General features: G+C 47.9%; 1 protein-coding gene across 1 annotated transcript in view; it reads right to left on the bottom strand.

Annotated features, from left to right (window-relative positions):
* Window positions 1–7,810: 7,810 nt before the first annotated feature.
* Window positions 7,811–14,007, bottom strand: part of NRG2 (neuregulin 2) — a 171,702-nt gene continuing 165,505 nt past the window's right edge. The window contains exons 10-12 of the mRNA XM_026067884.1: window positions 12,952–13,079; window positions 10,101–10,325; window positions 7,811–8,468 (exon numbers count right to left, since the gene is read on the bottom strand). Of these exons, the coding sequence (XP_025923669.1) occupies window positions 7,811–8,468; window positions 10,101–10,325; window positions 12,952–13,079 (1,011 nt within the window). The remainder of the gene's footprint in view (window positions 8,469–10,100; window positions 10,326–12,951; window positions 13,080–14,007) is intronic.

The raw sequence follows: 14,007 nt of genomic DNA, 5'->3' as shown, positions 1-14,007 counted from the left end.
CAAGGAACGCACACAGAAGGGGGAATGAACCAGCAATGCTTTGCGCTCCTGGACTAGATCGATGAGCACAATTTTATCTAGGAATTTATATGAACAAAGCCGTAGACATACATGACACGGTGACTGCTCTAGTGAAAGAAATCAAAGAAGCTTTAGTTGACACTCCTTGGCAATGCTCTGGCATTTCAGCATCATAGACGCTCCACCTTTTCTTCATCCCTAACAGCACCTGTGGCTTTTCTTTCCCTCCTACTACTACCTGCACAATAAAGGGATATACTTGTTCTCCAAGGGCCAGGTTGCTCTTTTCTCCAGAAGCCCTCTCTTTTTCAATCCCTTCCTCCTTCCTTCTCTCCCTGGAGTCTCATGTCCGCAGTTCCTGGCAGTGCAGAAAACTCAACCAATTCTCATGTTCAAAGGTTCAGCCCTCACCTCTCCAGTGAGCAAACAGGGTCTGTGGCACCACAAACGCTCTCAGAGAAGGGCACAGAGCAGCAGAGCATGTCCCTGCCATAAGAGCACTGTTCAACACATGGCGCTAGGACAGATTCCGTGAGCTAGTCACTGATCGAGTGAGAGGCATCTTCAGCATGGGTGCACGGGAACGTGATCTGCCCATGGCAATGGAGGCCTGATGTGCCCTCTGTCGCCTTTTCCTTTTTTATATATATATATATATATACACACATATAAATATATATAAATAAATATATATATATAAGGAAACTTTAATGTGGGTTTTAAACCTCAGTGTGCAAGCAAAGGTAAGCTTCCTGGGGAAGACATTAGGGACCATGGAGGGTCTGACCGGCCTATTAGGATATTTTCAAAAATGCAGTAGCCTATGTTTCTTTTTTTTCTTTCTTTTTTTACCACAAAGGAAATCCCACCTGGCTTTGCTGTGAAATATTGCTCTCCTGTTCCTGCTGATTCAAACTGGCCGACTTGCTGCTTATTTAGCATCCATGACTTCTGCCACTTTGGGTTCGAGGCACAATTGGAGACATGCTTCAGATTCAACCTTACCTATGTGTGCAGGAGTGATTCTAACTGTCCATCAATGTTGTACTTCCTCCAGGACATACTGTACTCTTTTAAATGGGGAAATGTGTTTCTGTTCCTTTCTGTTGTCTGTGATCCAATGATTTACTATTGTACTAGAAATGATTCCACTGCATTTCAATGCCATGACTGTCCTCCCGCACTTTATTTATTTATTTCACTATTTGGTTTGGTTCTTTATCTTGGGTTGCTTTTCTTTCTCCTAAGTACATTCACAGTAATCAAGTTCCAGTTTTAAGGGATCTTGTAGCTGCTAATTACACTGTCATTTGCTGTTTATATTTTTGCAGCATTTTTTAAACAAACAAAAAAATTTTCTTTGGACCATCAACTTTTGAGAGCCTATGGACTACTGTTTTCCGTGATGGTTCATGCCACTAAAAACCTCCACCCAACTTTGTCACCTCTTCTTTTGATCTCTCTGTTTCTTTGTACAGTTTGATAGTTTATTTGAAATGATGCACTAAGAATCATGTAAAAAGAATAACAATAAAGCTGAATCTGTTGGTAAAGAGAATTGGTCTGAAATACAGTTGCACCGAGGCCTGTTGGCTGGAGTGGTCGCAGATTTTACAGCAATAGATGGTTATGCTCAAACTGGTCTCCACCAGCTCCTGCCGAATGAAAGCCAGACCCCTATTGACAACACCAGAAAACTCTCATTGTCTTTCCACAAGTGGGGTGCCAGACTGCCCATCCTCTTGGGTGCTGAGACTGCTGGCCTGCCTATACTTAGAATGGATGGCTCTCTGAGCAGGTGCAGACAAATTGGCTGCTTTGGAAATGCATTCAGGTAACTCATTCTTTCCTCCAGCACATCCCAGTCCTACCTTTCTACCTGCAGGTTTATGAGAGGAGAAAGATATAAACATCTGCACTGGTGGTTGGAGGTGTCCTAAGAACTGTTCCCAGAAGAGCCCTTGGCTATATTAGGTGTTGTGGCTACTCCTGCAACACATTGGATGCTTTGCTGTGGGAGGTGCTGTACAAATATCCCTTGCACTGGGGACTTCTCATGCTGCTACTTACAGGAAGCGTCTGGTGCCTCAAGATGCCCTGACCCACACAGTGCAAGCCTAGGGGAAAGTCAGGCCTGACTCTTGCTCTCCAAAGTCCCAGGTAATAATATCTCATACATCAACCTATCCCTTTTTTCCATCCCTTCCAGCAGGCAGCAACATCTCCAATGTGTTTGAAGAAGCAACCAAGAGCAGCTCAGTCCCACATGTCCAGGGTGCTACTCTGCTGCCCTTGGCCAGGAGTGAATTGCAAGGAAAACTAGGGTTTTGCAAAGTCTTCTCTGAGCACCAGAAAAGCTCCTCAGAGCTGAGACACTCTCTGCATAATGGGTGTGGAAAGGGACAGCAGTCTGTGTTAAACTCCTTGGCAAGGCAGCTGAGAGGGCTAAACCTGCACTTACCAGCAACCAGCATGGTTTGTCCTGATGCACAAGGGCTGATCAGGATTCTTATGCATGTACAGGCCTGGTGGGTCACCTTGCTTAAAAGAAGGCATTAAGAACACCCCAAAAATGCTCTGTTTGACCTCCCTTAACCAGATTATGACCAGCAAGAAAAAGGCTTTTGTCTTACTTTTATCCTTCCTGGAGGTGAAGTACTTGACCATTGCTATGAGAGAAGAGCAGCAGCTCAGAGGAATTAAGCAAGCACATCCTCTTTTCCTCCCATAAGCACCCAAATGCACCCCTTAGTACAGCCCCCAGCCTGTCCGTGGCCCTCCAGCAGACAGCACAGTTGTTCCTTATCCCAAACGGCATCTCCCACCTTTGTTATTTCAGCCTGACCTTTCTGCCAGGCCCCTTCTCCCGGACACAGCCTGCCACAAAATTCACTGTAGAGGGTCTTTTCTGAGCAGATGGCCTGAATCTGCACTTTTGGCCCCAGAAGCTGTGGACAAGAGCCATCTCCTTCTTCTCAGACTACCTCCCCCTTTCACTGTGTTGTACATTTTCTCACAACATTTGATCCCTCCCAGACAAAGCCAGCTAGCCCTGCTGTCTGATCCCATTCCCAGTAAGCGTCCCTGGGCAGCTGCACACCCTGACTCCCCCAGCTCAGCTGCAGAGTCCTGGGACACACCCCCAGACTCCCCGCACTTGCATCCCCACCCCATCTTCTCTGCATCTGCACAGAGCAGCCACTGCACCACTCTGGGAGAGCCAAGCCAAACCAGCCCTCACCTCACAGCCCACACCAAGCAGTCCTTGGCCTGCCCAGTGGTGCGCTGGGCCAGGACTGCCATCACTCACCCTAGCCAAGTAGCCAAGAGCTGGAATCTTCCCACTGAACTGTGAGCCCTGTGGGGAGGAGTGAGGATGAAGACTGTATAATGTGTCCAGTTGCTCCTGTCAGCACCTATTAGCAGCAATATAGATGTGAGCACTTCAGTGCAGGCGGTATCCATTTGACAGGCTGTGAGAGAAAAAAGATGAAGGCCCAGGGAGGCTTTGCAATCCCAAAGCCAGGATCTAATGTTGCTCTTCTGCTTGCATCACTCTGTGTCAGCAAAGCAGTTCCCTCCCCTCCAGGAAGGGCAGCCAAGGCATCGTACATGCAGAGCAGAGCTAGTAGGAGGCTTCGGTGGCTCCCCCAACCTGTGAAAACTGCTGTCAAATATTTATGGCCAAACCCTAGCAGTACACATGGCTTGAGATGAGGGCTCTAAAAATAAACCAGACAGGGGAAAAGGAGATCCAGGCTTCCTTCAGAGGCAATTGGAAAGAGAATTAAAGTAGTATAATTGCCTCCAAATATAGAACACAGTTATGGGAACCAAGGGGCATGTTAAACAAGAAGTCACTATGAGAAATCATGAGGCTGCCATGGCTCATAGTTACAGATGCCTCAGCAGATGCAGCACATTGCAGATTCCTGTGAACCTTGGGGCAATAAAACATCTTTCCGCCTGGAGTAGCACTGAGCAAACCCACAGCTCCCTTCTGAAGGAACCCGGAAAGCAAACAGCAACAGCAACGACCAGGACTGAGCAGCCACTCTGAGCACCCCTGAGATTGTGCCACTCTGTTGCTCTGAGCCTCCAGCCTGGAGCATGGCAGCAGAAGGCCTGAGGGCTGCAGTGTGCCTGTAACGCAGACACGGCTGCAGTACCAACCCTGTGCCAGCCCCAGGTGGAATTTCTCCGGGAACAGAGATTGCCAGCTCACAGACATGCACACAGGCATGGAGAAGGGGCCAGTCCCATCCCTCCCTTCTGTGTGACTGATCTTCACAGGGATCCTCACCCTGGGTGATCTCCCATGCATGTCTCTCCCAGCAGATTGGGTACTCTTTGCCCATTCCTGTCCATCTTGCCACGCTCCAAGAGCTGCTGGAGGAGGTGAGTTGGGGGACTGAGGGCAATGGGCAGCTACAGCCTGCCCCAGGAGAGGACAGAAAGGTGGAGAGCTGTGTGGCCAAGGAAAGCACCAGTCCTGTGGCACTGAAAGCAGCTCAGCACCAGACACTGCTGCTTTCACCCAGAAAGCCATGGGGCTGTGCAGACATGATGTGTCCAAAGGTTACATGGCAAAACTGCAGCTGAATCAGGACTCAACTCTACCGCTGTATCGCCCAGTCCTAGACATCTATGACCTCTTTGCGGGTTGCTGTAGGGTTGTAGGGTAGACATTGCACAGGATGCATGGGAGGAGGGCAGGATCCAGCCTTTAGCCTTTTGGGAAATCAGCACTGAGGTGACGGGCATCCTGGGTATATCAGGGCAGGCAGCTCAGCCACCCAGCCTGGCTATCGGTATGGCCATCACCTTGCTGTGGCTCCCAGTCTCACTATGTTCCCTACATGGGCATTGTGGGATCAAGGCCAGAGGGACAAACCTCAGCTTGGGGGCACAGAGAGAAAGAGGTGTCACATAGAGCTGGCGCAGCCCTGATGAATTCCTGCTTGTGTTCTTGCTTTGGGAATGAAGGGCTCAGGGTTCAAAACCCCACCAATCCCTTCTCGGTCCCAGCTGTGAAAAGGGAAAGGTGTTAGGGACTTGCTCACTGGCTCTGTATGTTTCTGTGGGGTTGGCTTGGACAGGTCTTCACCTGCAGAAACCAATGTGTAGGAGGTCCCTCTTCCACTAGGCAAGTTCAGCTGGGACTTTTGGGCACCTGTTAATCATCAGGGGGCAATGGGGTGGGGTCAGAGCTGAACTGAGCTGTGGGACACCATGGCGTAACCTCAGAAATTGTGTTTCCTGTAATGAAGGCATGTTCTCAGTGATTCCCCTCTGTGAGAGCTGATCAGAGGCAGAGGCTTGCTGTGGAGGAGCTGAAGGCAGGGCCTGCTTTGCAGCCTGGCAAATGTTGCTTGGTGCCACAGCGCATGCAGACTTGAACCCAGCATGTCTTCACTGCTGCAAACATCACTGAAATCAGTGCCAGCATGTGAAGCATGTGGCCATGTGTCTCCAGCTTTTCTGGGCATAACAGAAAGCTTCCATAAATAGGGTGAAGGAGGCTCTCCCTGTCTGCAAGTGGAGCATGAATGGCTTCCCTGTGGGAGACATGGGGTGACATCCACTCACCTCACCTCATCCACTCAGTACACCTCAACTCCCAAGCCCTGCAGTGAAGAGCAAATGTCCATGCCAAGTAAAAAAACACCCACCTCTGAGAGGTTTTCCTCTCTTCAGCAAGGTAGTAAATGCCTGTAGGACTATGTGTACAGTACATGCCACAGCTTCCCCTTTGTGCTCAACTTGCCTATGAGATTAATGCTGGCCACAGTTTGTTATTCTTATTTTATTTATAATATAAAAAATGTTCAAGTGTTAAACAGTCAAGAGTTCTGACATTCAGACAATCCAGAGCAAACTTTGACAATCATCTTATGACAAATTAGCAGAGTTTTCTATCTGACCCCATCATGGGTGAGGAATAGGGGTTTTAGTTACTTTATTGCTAAAAGTTAAATGAAATACACTGTCAATTGTTGTATTATCTTCTCAGTCACAGCTTCACCATGCATCCAATCTACAGTATCTGAAATGCAAAGGACATGCAGAAGTAAAAATATAAAAAGAAAAAAGTCAGGCTACAATGTAAACAGGTTTGCTGCAGAGAACTGAGGAGAGAGGGGATGCTTCCACAGGGGATGCTCTGCTACCTGGACACGCAGGACTGTCTGTGCCACAGACCCAATGGCTAGAGCTACTCTGAGTTCGGAACACAGCATCCATCATCGATGGAAAGTTTTTATGGGACACGGGGACATTACAATAACAACTGTCTTTACAATATACAGCACAGTGATACAGAAGAATCCTCTCACTGGGTTCCCTTGTGTAGGGCCTGCTGCCTTTCCTGGCCAATGCGGTGGCTACTAGTGGAGCCAAAAGTGCTCCGGCTCCTGCCAAATGCCAGGGGAGCACTGTTGGCAGCTGCCTCACAGCAGTGTTCAGGGGTGGCTGGGCAACTGTGCCACCAGCTGCCTCTGCACCAGAGAGCCCGCAGAGCCCACCATCCTGGTGCCCTCCCCAGGACCCTGCCTGACCCTCAGACTGGCGGCGGCACTTACAATACTGCAGCACATGTAGCGCTGCAGCCCATCTGGCACTACAGCTCATACAATACCGTGGCAGGCACCACAGCCCATAGGGCACTGCAGCACTTATGGCACCATGGCCCATATGGCACTGTGGACAATACAGCACCATGGCCCACTCAGCACCATGGCCAATAGGACACCACAGCCAGTATGGCACCATGGCCAATATGGCAATGCAGCCTATGCAGCACTGCAGCCCATATGATACCGCAACCAATCTGCCAAATTGAGAGCACCTTGTTGGGATCACTGCACAGTGCCATCTCCTCTATCAATGTTGGTGTCGATGAACTGGTTTCAACCATATGTAACCAGATATTATTTCACAACATTCATTTAAATGTTTTGTTTATTTGACTACAAACCTGTGCCAACCTGAACCAGCCTAACTTCAGACCCGGGAGTGAAATGGCCAAAGGTTGAGAGCTATATTGTAAGGGCTGCTGCTACTGTATGATTTTATTTTATTTTCCTACCTGTGTTGCAAAAGAAACAATATTTCTGCATTCCAGTATGGCGCTGTTGTGTTTCTTTTTCTCCTGATATAAGCAAATATGCAAGTATTTTACAGGGCAAGACAGATCCCCATCAGACATGGTAATGGAAACGCTCCCACTCATGTCCTCAGTGTGTGCTTAAATGATACCATAAAGAATAAGATCATTAAGAGCAAGGTATGGGGCAAAGTGGAGAGGCTGTTTTCTTTGAATGGAAAAGCGCCCCTATGACAGGTCATCTCCCCCAAAAAATCTATGATCTTAAAAATGCTACTGAAACAGAATCCTCGGCATGAATCCCAGCACTAGCATACAGCAAAAGGCACCACGATAGTTTTGTTTTCTATTTTTAAGTAGTCAAAAATCGGCCCACCTTTTTTTAAATTTTATTGTTTGTTTCTGTTTCTTTGTTTTTTTTTTTTGTTTTTACTTTTTTTTTCTCGGAAGCTGTAAATCAAGACATTACATATAAATAGAGATTCCCTATAAAAAAGTCTTTGCCGGTAGCTATTATAAGACAACTTTGCTAAAATGAAAATAAAACATTTTATTTGTTATATTTTTTCCTCTTTTATATAAAATAAAAATATTTATTTATTTGTTTTGTTTTGTTTTGTTTTGTCTCCCCTCTCAGCCTTTTCCATACAGGTGTGTTTGTGGGTGTGTCAGTTTGTGAGACTTCTAGAGAGGATCCGGGTCTTGTTTGGGTGTTGTGTGTGTCAAGCTGCTCTGCCCGCTTTCCCCATGAGTGCTGTGTCTGCTGTAGGAATAGTAAGTCCGGCTGTCACCTGGCCGATAGAGCGGGGGTGAATCTGTGTTCATTGCGTCATTGTTCTGAATGCTTAAGAACGGGGTGCTCTCGGCCACGAGCTCCTCATCGGACTCGCTGTAAGAGGCGCTGCTCAAGGAGAATGAGTCCCGGACCGCTCTGGCTCTGTGAGAGACATGCCCATTCAGTTTGGATTTTTTCCACCGCCTGTTGCTGCTGGCTGTTTTCTTTGGCTGCTCTAGCGCTGTGACATACTCTTGAGTTGTCTCATACTCATCATCCTCTGTGATGCGGAAGGGGCTGGAGGGCAGGCTCCCCATGCTGTCATTTAGGTAGGTCTTCCTTTGGTAATAACTGTCGTATCTCTGCATGTCCTGGAAGGGAACCTGGTACCGTCGCAGGAGGGGCTGTTGTTCCTCCACACGGAAGCTGATGGGGGCTGCCGGGGGCAGGGACACGGCATGCGCAGAGTTAGGGGAGGTGATCTCAAAAGTGGGCACTTGTGCAGCGATAGAGTACTGGAAGTCAACGGGCGAAAGGCGTGCTGGGGTGGTCAAGGCCGACACGTACCTGAAAGAAGCAACACCTCCATTTGGACCCTGGACGACCAAAAAACCCTCCACCTATAGCTCCACTCTGCTGGATGTGCAGTGTTGGGGCCCACAGGGCCTCCCACACACCTTTGCTCTGGGAGCACAGCATCACCCAGGGGAACTGTGCAGAGGGACCTCTCATCTCAGTGCCCAAGGGAGCCTGAGCTGCTTGCAACAGAGGATGTTTAGGTACCTGTGCACAGTTCTCCCCAGGGCTGGTTCTCACAAGGGACCCTCTCAGGCAGTGTGCTTCCCAACTCCTTTGTGGTATAAGAGGCAGTGTGAACAGGGCTGGCAATTCTGAGCTCACTCTGGCACCCAGCACATCAGAGCTTCACAAACTGATCATCACCCACCATTCACAGAAACCATGGTGAAGTGGTTCTCAAGGAACTTTTATGCCAGCTGAACTGAGCTGTACTTCCCTTGCTACAGGATAAGGTGCAGGGCCCAGTCCCACAGGACAATCAGACTGTTCCCTCTCATCCTTTGGGGAAAAGCACAACACTTTGCAGAATCAGACCTATATTCATGAGTGTGGGAAGATCCTTCACTTAGCCATAGCTTGATCCACCATCTCCAGTATGACTCGAAATCACCTACTTTAAGGCTGTCCTTGAAATCCATGCAGGAGTCTTAGAGATGTCCAGGGCCTTGGATTTTCCACCTTGCCTCCTAACTTTTACCTGAGCTAGGGCAATTCTCATCCTGCATCACTACAAATCCTGCAGCATCTCCCAGCTGCCCAAGTCAAGACTTTTCTGCCTTTTGTCTGCCTGCCAGCTGTTCTCTGGAAGCCCTCTAGAGCTTCCAGGTTTTATCTGTGAAGAAGAGCCCCCAAATGCCCCCTCCATGCTCAGGCCACAGCTGGGTATTGCTTCCTCCGACTTAGCAAAAACCTTCTGTCTAAAAAGGCATCTACCAGCTTTCTTTTACTTCAGCAACAACACCAGTGTGGCATCTCAGATCTGGTGTAGCCCCTCTCCAAACAGCCTTTCGTTTGGTGTCACCTCTTTCTAAGGAACAGCTTTCATTTCTACTCAATACTGCCAATTTGCCTTTTGCCTGCTCATTTCAGGCTGCCCAGGTTCCCTGGCTAGTCAGATGTCCCCGTCTTCCTGTCCTCATTCAGTATCTCAAGAAGTATGAAATGTCTGTGTGAGCAGGGCCAGCCTGTCTGAATGGACTGGAACAGGAACAAGAAGGAGCAGGAGATGTCGTCCTTCCCCTCTGCCCCAGGAACAAGCCATACTGCCCTGAGGGGTATACATCTGAAAGTTGCCACCCATAGCTCACAAAAGGCTGCAGCAAGGGCAGAGACGTGGTTCTGCACCATTGCAAACCAGACTTGAAGAAGAGGCTGCCTGTCGCTCTCGCTCACTAGCTAATGGAGTCACATCTCTGCAGTTGTGTTCTCCGGAGAGCTCAGTCATGCCAGACTGTGCTCTTGGGGCAGTGGTCAGTACCAGAGCTGGAGTTCTGCCTGGGCTATCATGGGACTGCTGCTCTAGTGCCTGGCCTTCCTGAAGGTAAAAACTTTTGTGTCCAGCATAAACAGGCATTGTGCAAATCTGCTGCACCTGGGCAGCATGAAGCAGTTGAACCTGACCTCTCGCTGTGTGGTGAGTCCCGCAGAGAATCCACAGAATCCCGATACTGCATCATGGGCCTTCTCGAGTCCTCTATGCAGTACGCGGCCCCACGGCGGGCCCGAGCTTCCACACATGCAGGGCTGTTGCATTTACTGGTTCCCACTGAGGACAGCATTATCCCCGACTGGGAATCTGAAGTCAGGCTCTCTGTCCGCTCCAAGCTCCACGTGTGGCTTTCATGTCTGTGGATCAAACCATACATGGACAAACAATGAGTAAGGAATTCCCACCAAAGACTGCTACAAAAAGCCACATGTAGGCACAGATCATACTCTCTGCTCTGCTTTCATCTTCCTTTTCTCTGTCTCACTGGAATATATCTGGCTAGGGAAGCCTGATTTACCAAACCAAGCTTTTATTATCTTTCTTTGCTGCTTCTTGGAGGTATGATTAGAGAGTACAGAAAAGCAAACCAGTGCAGACCAGGTATTTAACACCACCATCTTCTGACAGCCAGGGACAGAACGGACAGAGTCTGAAGGGAGGCCTGAGGAATTCTGCTTTGTGCTTGCAAAGCACTTTGCGTGTGCAGCCATGCACTGGCAATGCCAAGGTGAGTCTGCAAAGGATTTCAAATGTGCCACCTGCATGCACTGCCAAGAGACAGCTCCTTCAGAAATGTTAATGGAAAGGAGACAGATAGAAGGACTCGTAACTACTGCCTAATCAATTAAAAAAAGGCATATCAAAGATAGACCTAGATGCCTGATTTCCACTGGTTTCTGAAAGATTTTTAGGAGGAAAACACTTTCAAAGAATTAGGCAAAGACCACAATATGTTGGGTAGTCTTTGCTCAGCCCTTGGAAATGCCCCTGTCCCAGGCTTGGTGTGAAGAAAATATGTTACAAGCACACAACAGGGAAGCATGGGCCCCATGCACACAACACCAGCAGTTCACACACCACGGCCACCAAGCTGACTACTCTTCACAGCGCAAATACATGATCCTTGAAAGCAACAGTTCTGTACTCTCAGATTGCACTAAATGCGGTTGTGCCAGCGGAGGATTTGGGTGGGGGCTTGCAGGCCTCATTAAGGCTTCCTAAGAACTTGTTAATTATTGATGGCTCCAGGCACATGCTCTGCTGCAACCACCACCTTCATTTATAACTTCAAACAGCATCCTCATTAGAAATGCTGATCAAGTAAAATGGAACCTGATTATGCCAGTAGTTTGCCTCTGGCATGACTTCAAGAAACACCTGCTCACTGCACTTGACTCAGGAAAATTAGGTGGCAGGTAGCCAGGACCAGAGGCTGTGCAAGGTAGGTGCCTTGTCACAGCTGCTATGTGCTAATGCTGCCCTCCAGACAGACCTTTGCATCTTTAGGAGGTGCCCAAAGATGGCCCTGGGGACCCAGGACTTTGAAGTGAGTATGGAAGGCCCATGAGGTACAACCCTGCAGGCATGGGAGCCTCTGTGCCCCTGGCTTAAGCTTGTACATGCCTAGCCAGGGTTGGGCTGCAACACACAAATTCAAAAAAAAAACCCTGAAAAGCTTGCTGTCTAACTCCTAGGGGAGGAATTTGCCTGAAAACCTAAGTTTGATATCTGAAATTGGTCAAATTCATTGTACCCTGACAGTACTTGCTCCTCCCCATGCAACCTTGGGGCACTAGCTCCATGCCACTGTCCTACACTGATTTGGAAGCCTGACAGAATGCTTCAACACTGAAGAAACCCGCCAGGAGGCATCTTTGAGCTTCACCTGGAAGGATTCGTTGCTTCTTGGATGAAAGCAGACAAACCCATCACGCTGATGAGTTAAATGAGCCAGGACATCTTTTGATTTATAAAGTTAAAGCACATGATCTGTACTTCATTAGCAGGACGTAAATATGGCTCATCTGTACCTCACAGTTAGATTTCAAAGGCAAGTGTTCTCCTAGGGAATTATCTTCACTTACTGGAAGAAGCATGATAGTCACTAGAGGCCCATAAGAGGAAGAATCAGAACATCCAAACTCAAAACAGTGCAGGACTTACTCTAGAGCATTTAAAGGACTTTTCTGGACACTGTAAAAATGGCGGAACTCCGTGAGCAATTTAAATGCTCTCAGAAACAGTCAAAACTTCAGCCCCTAAGCCATGACGCTCCTTCCCCCTCGATGGCTATTCTGAAATGTGAAAATATTATGCCTCATCCTGTGTAGCAAGAATTACTGATACTCTTCTGATGGTCCAGGTTTTCCTGAGAGCTTCAGAAAGACTTCCAGTGAAGGAGGTGATGAAATCTTAGACACTGAGATTCTCAAGTAACTCTTTTTGGACTGTGATAAATAGCACATTTTTTTAATTCTCATGAATAACTGTGACTGCCAAGTCAGACCCTAACTCTGAGGAATTGGCCAAAACATTTTATGCTATTCATAGCACTTTTCCAGGCAAATATACCCCGAATATATCAAGTATGCAACCAATAACATGTATGTGCTTAATGAATTATTGCAGGTGACCAGCCTGATTGCCAATACAAATTGTAAAATCTGTATTGGATACATCTTCCTGTTTCTGTCTGTTCAAGGTTTGAAAGTACAACTTCATCTCCTCCTAGTGTGCAGCTACGTTGGTGTTGCAGGTTCCTGCTGGCACCTTGCTGCAGGTCAAGGATCACACCTTTCCACACCTCTCACTAACATTTGCTGTGCGAGCAAACATCTGCACCATAGACAGGGCCTGTATGACAGTGTACTGCCAAACATTAAGCAAAAACAGGGGTATGAAAGGACAACTTTTTACTGGCTTCGAGTCTTCTAATATCCTAAGGCAGACAGCAAGAGGTGAGGGGAAAATGGTATACATCACCTCTGGCTGGAAGTTGGAGTGGCTGTGGAGCAGTGATGAGATGGGGAGCAGGAATGACTTCCCGAAAAGGTTGTCTCTGTTTCCCTTCGGATCACATGTTCAGTGGCAGGAACGTTCTTAGAAATGTACTGTAAAATACAGAGAATTGCAGAGGTCAGCCAGTAGCTTGCCGACATTACCACAGCCAAATTCTGCTGCCTAGATTATTTCTGGTCAAATCATGTGAGAACTGAGTGAACCCTGCAGCTCCGCACCCTGAGAGAAGAGGCAAGAGGGTTAGAAAACACAGAGCGGTGGCCCTGCTCTTCCTCTGTGCTTTGAACCCTGGGAAGGGGTTATGGCATGAAGACTGTGGAAGGGAATGAAGAGCCCAAGGAACTGCCAAGAAAGCTAGTGGTACCACGCTATCACATGTATCTGATGCTACTGAGCAGAAATTCACCTCTACTTGCAGGAGGTTAACACCCTCCAGAGTACCAGAAAAAAAGAGAGCCACACGAGCTTTGTCAGGGACAGAAGGATTACAGAACCATTAGGTGTAATTGAAAAATTTATACTGAGTTTCTCCTTCATCTAGAAATGAGCAACCACATCTCTTTTCAGGGTCAGGCCTGCATTTTAAAGACAGACTAGGCTTTGTGGAGGAGTTAGTTTTTCAGGGTTTTGGGCTGTAATTCTTATAAATTCCTTTTCCCTCTGCCTTTGTGGCTGGCTCTCCACCTAGCTAGGTTTAATTCAAAGGGTGACCCGTCAGAGCTTGTAACTGATTCATTGTACTCATTTCCATCAGGAATTGGCATACCTGTGCACAGCACACGAACTATTGCAGACAGAAAATGCTAAGAAAAGGCAAAAAGAAATTTCCAAGGCAAATGTTCAGTAGTTGGGAATTGCCAACCTTCTGGGCCGGGGGGGCGGGAGGGGAAGGAGAGGTGTGTGTTCATTTTGGTTTGAGTCTGGCTCTCACCCCTCCCTTTTTCTGATTCCTTTTAACGGCTTGGTCCAGCAAGGCACTTAAGTATGTTGACAGTCCTATTGAGTTCACAGAGTTCAATG

This window comes from Apteryx rowi, unplaced genomic scaffold, assembly GCF_003343035.1.
Source record: "Apteryx rowi isolate R43461 unplaced genomic scaffold, aptRow1 scaffold_264, whole genome shotgun sequence".
NCBI lineage: Eukaryota > Metazoa > Chordata > Aves > Apterygiformes > Apterygidae > Apteryx > Apteryx rowi.
Note: the sequence above shows the minus strand (reverse complement) of the source record. Positions and strands in the feature narration are given on the sequence as shown.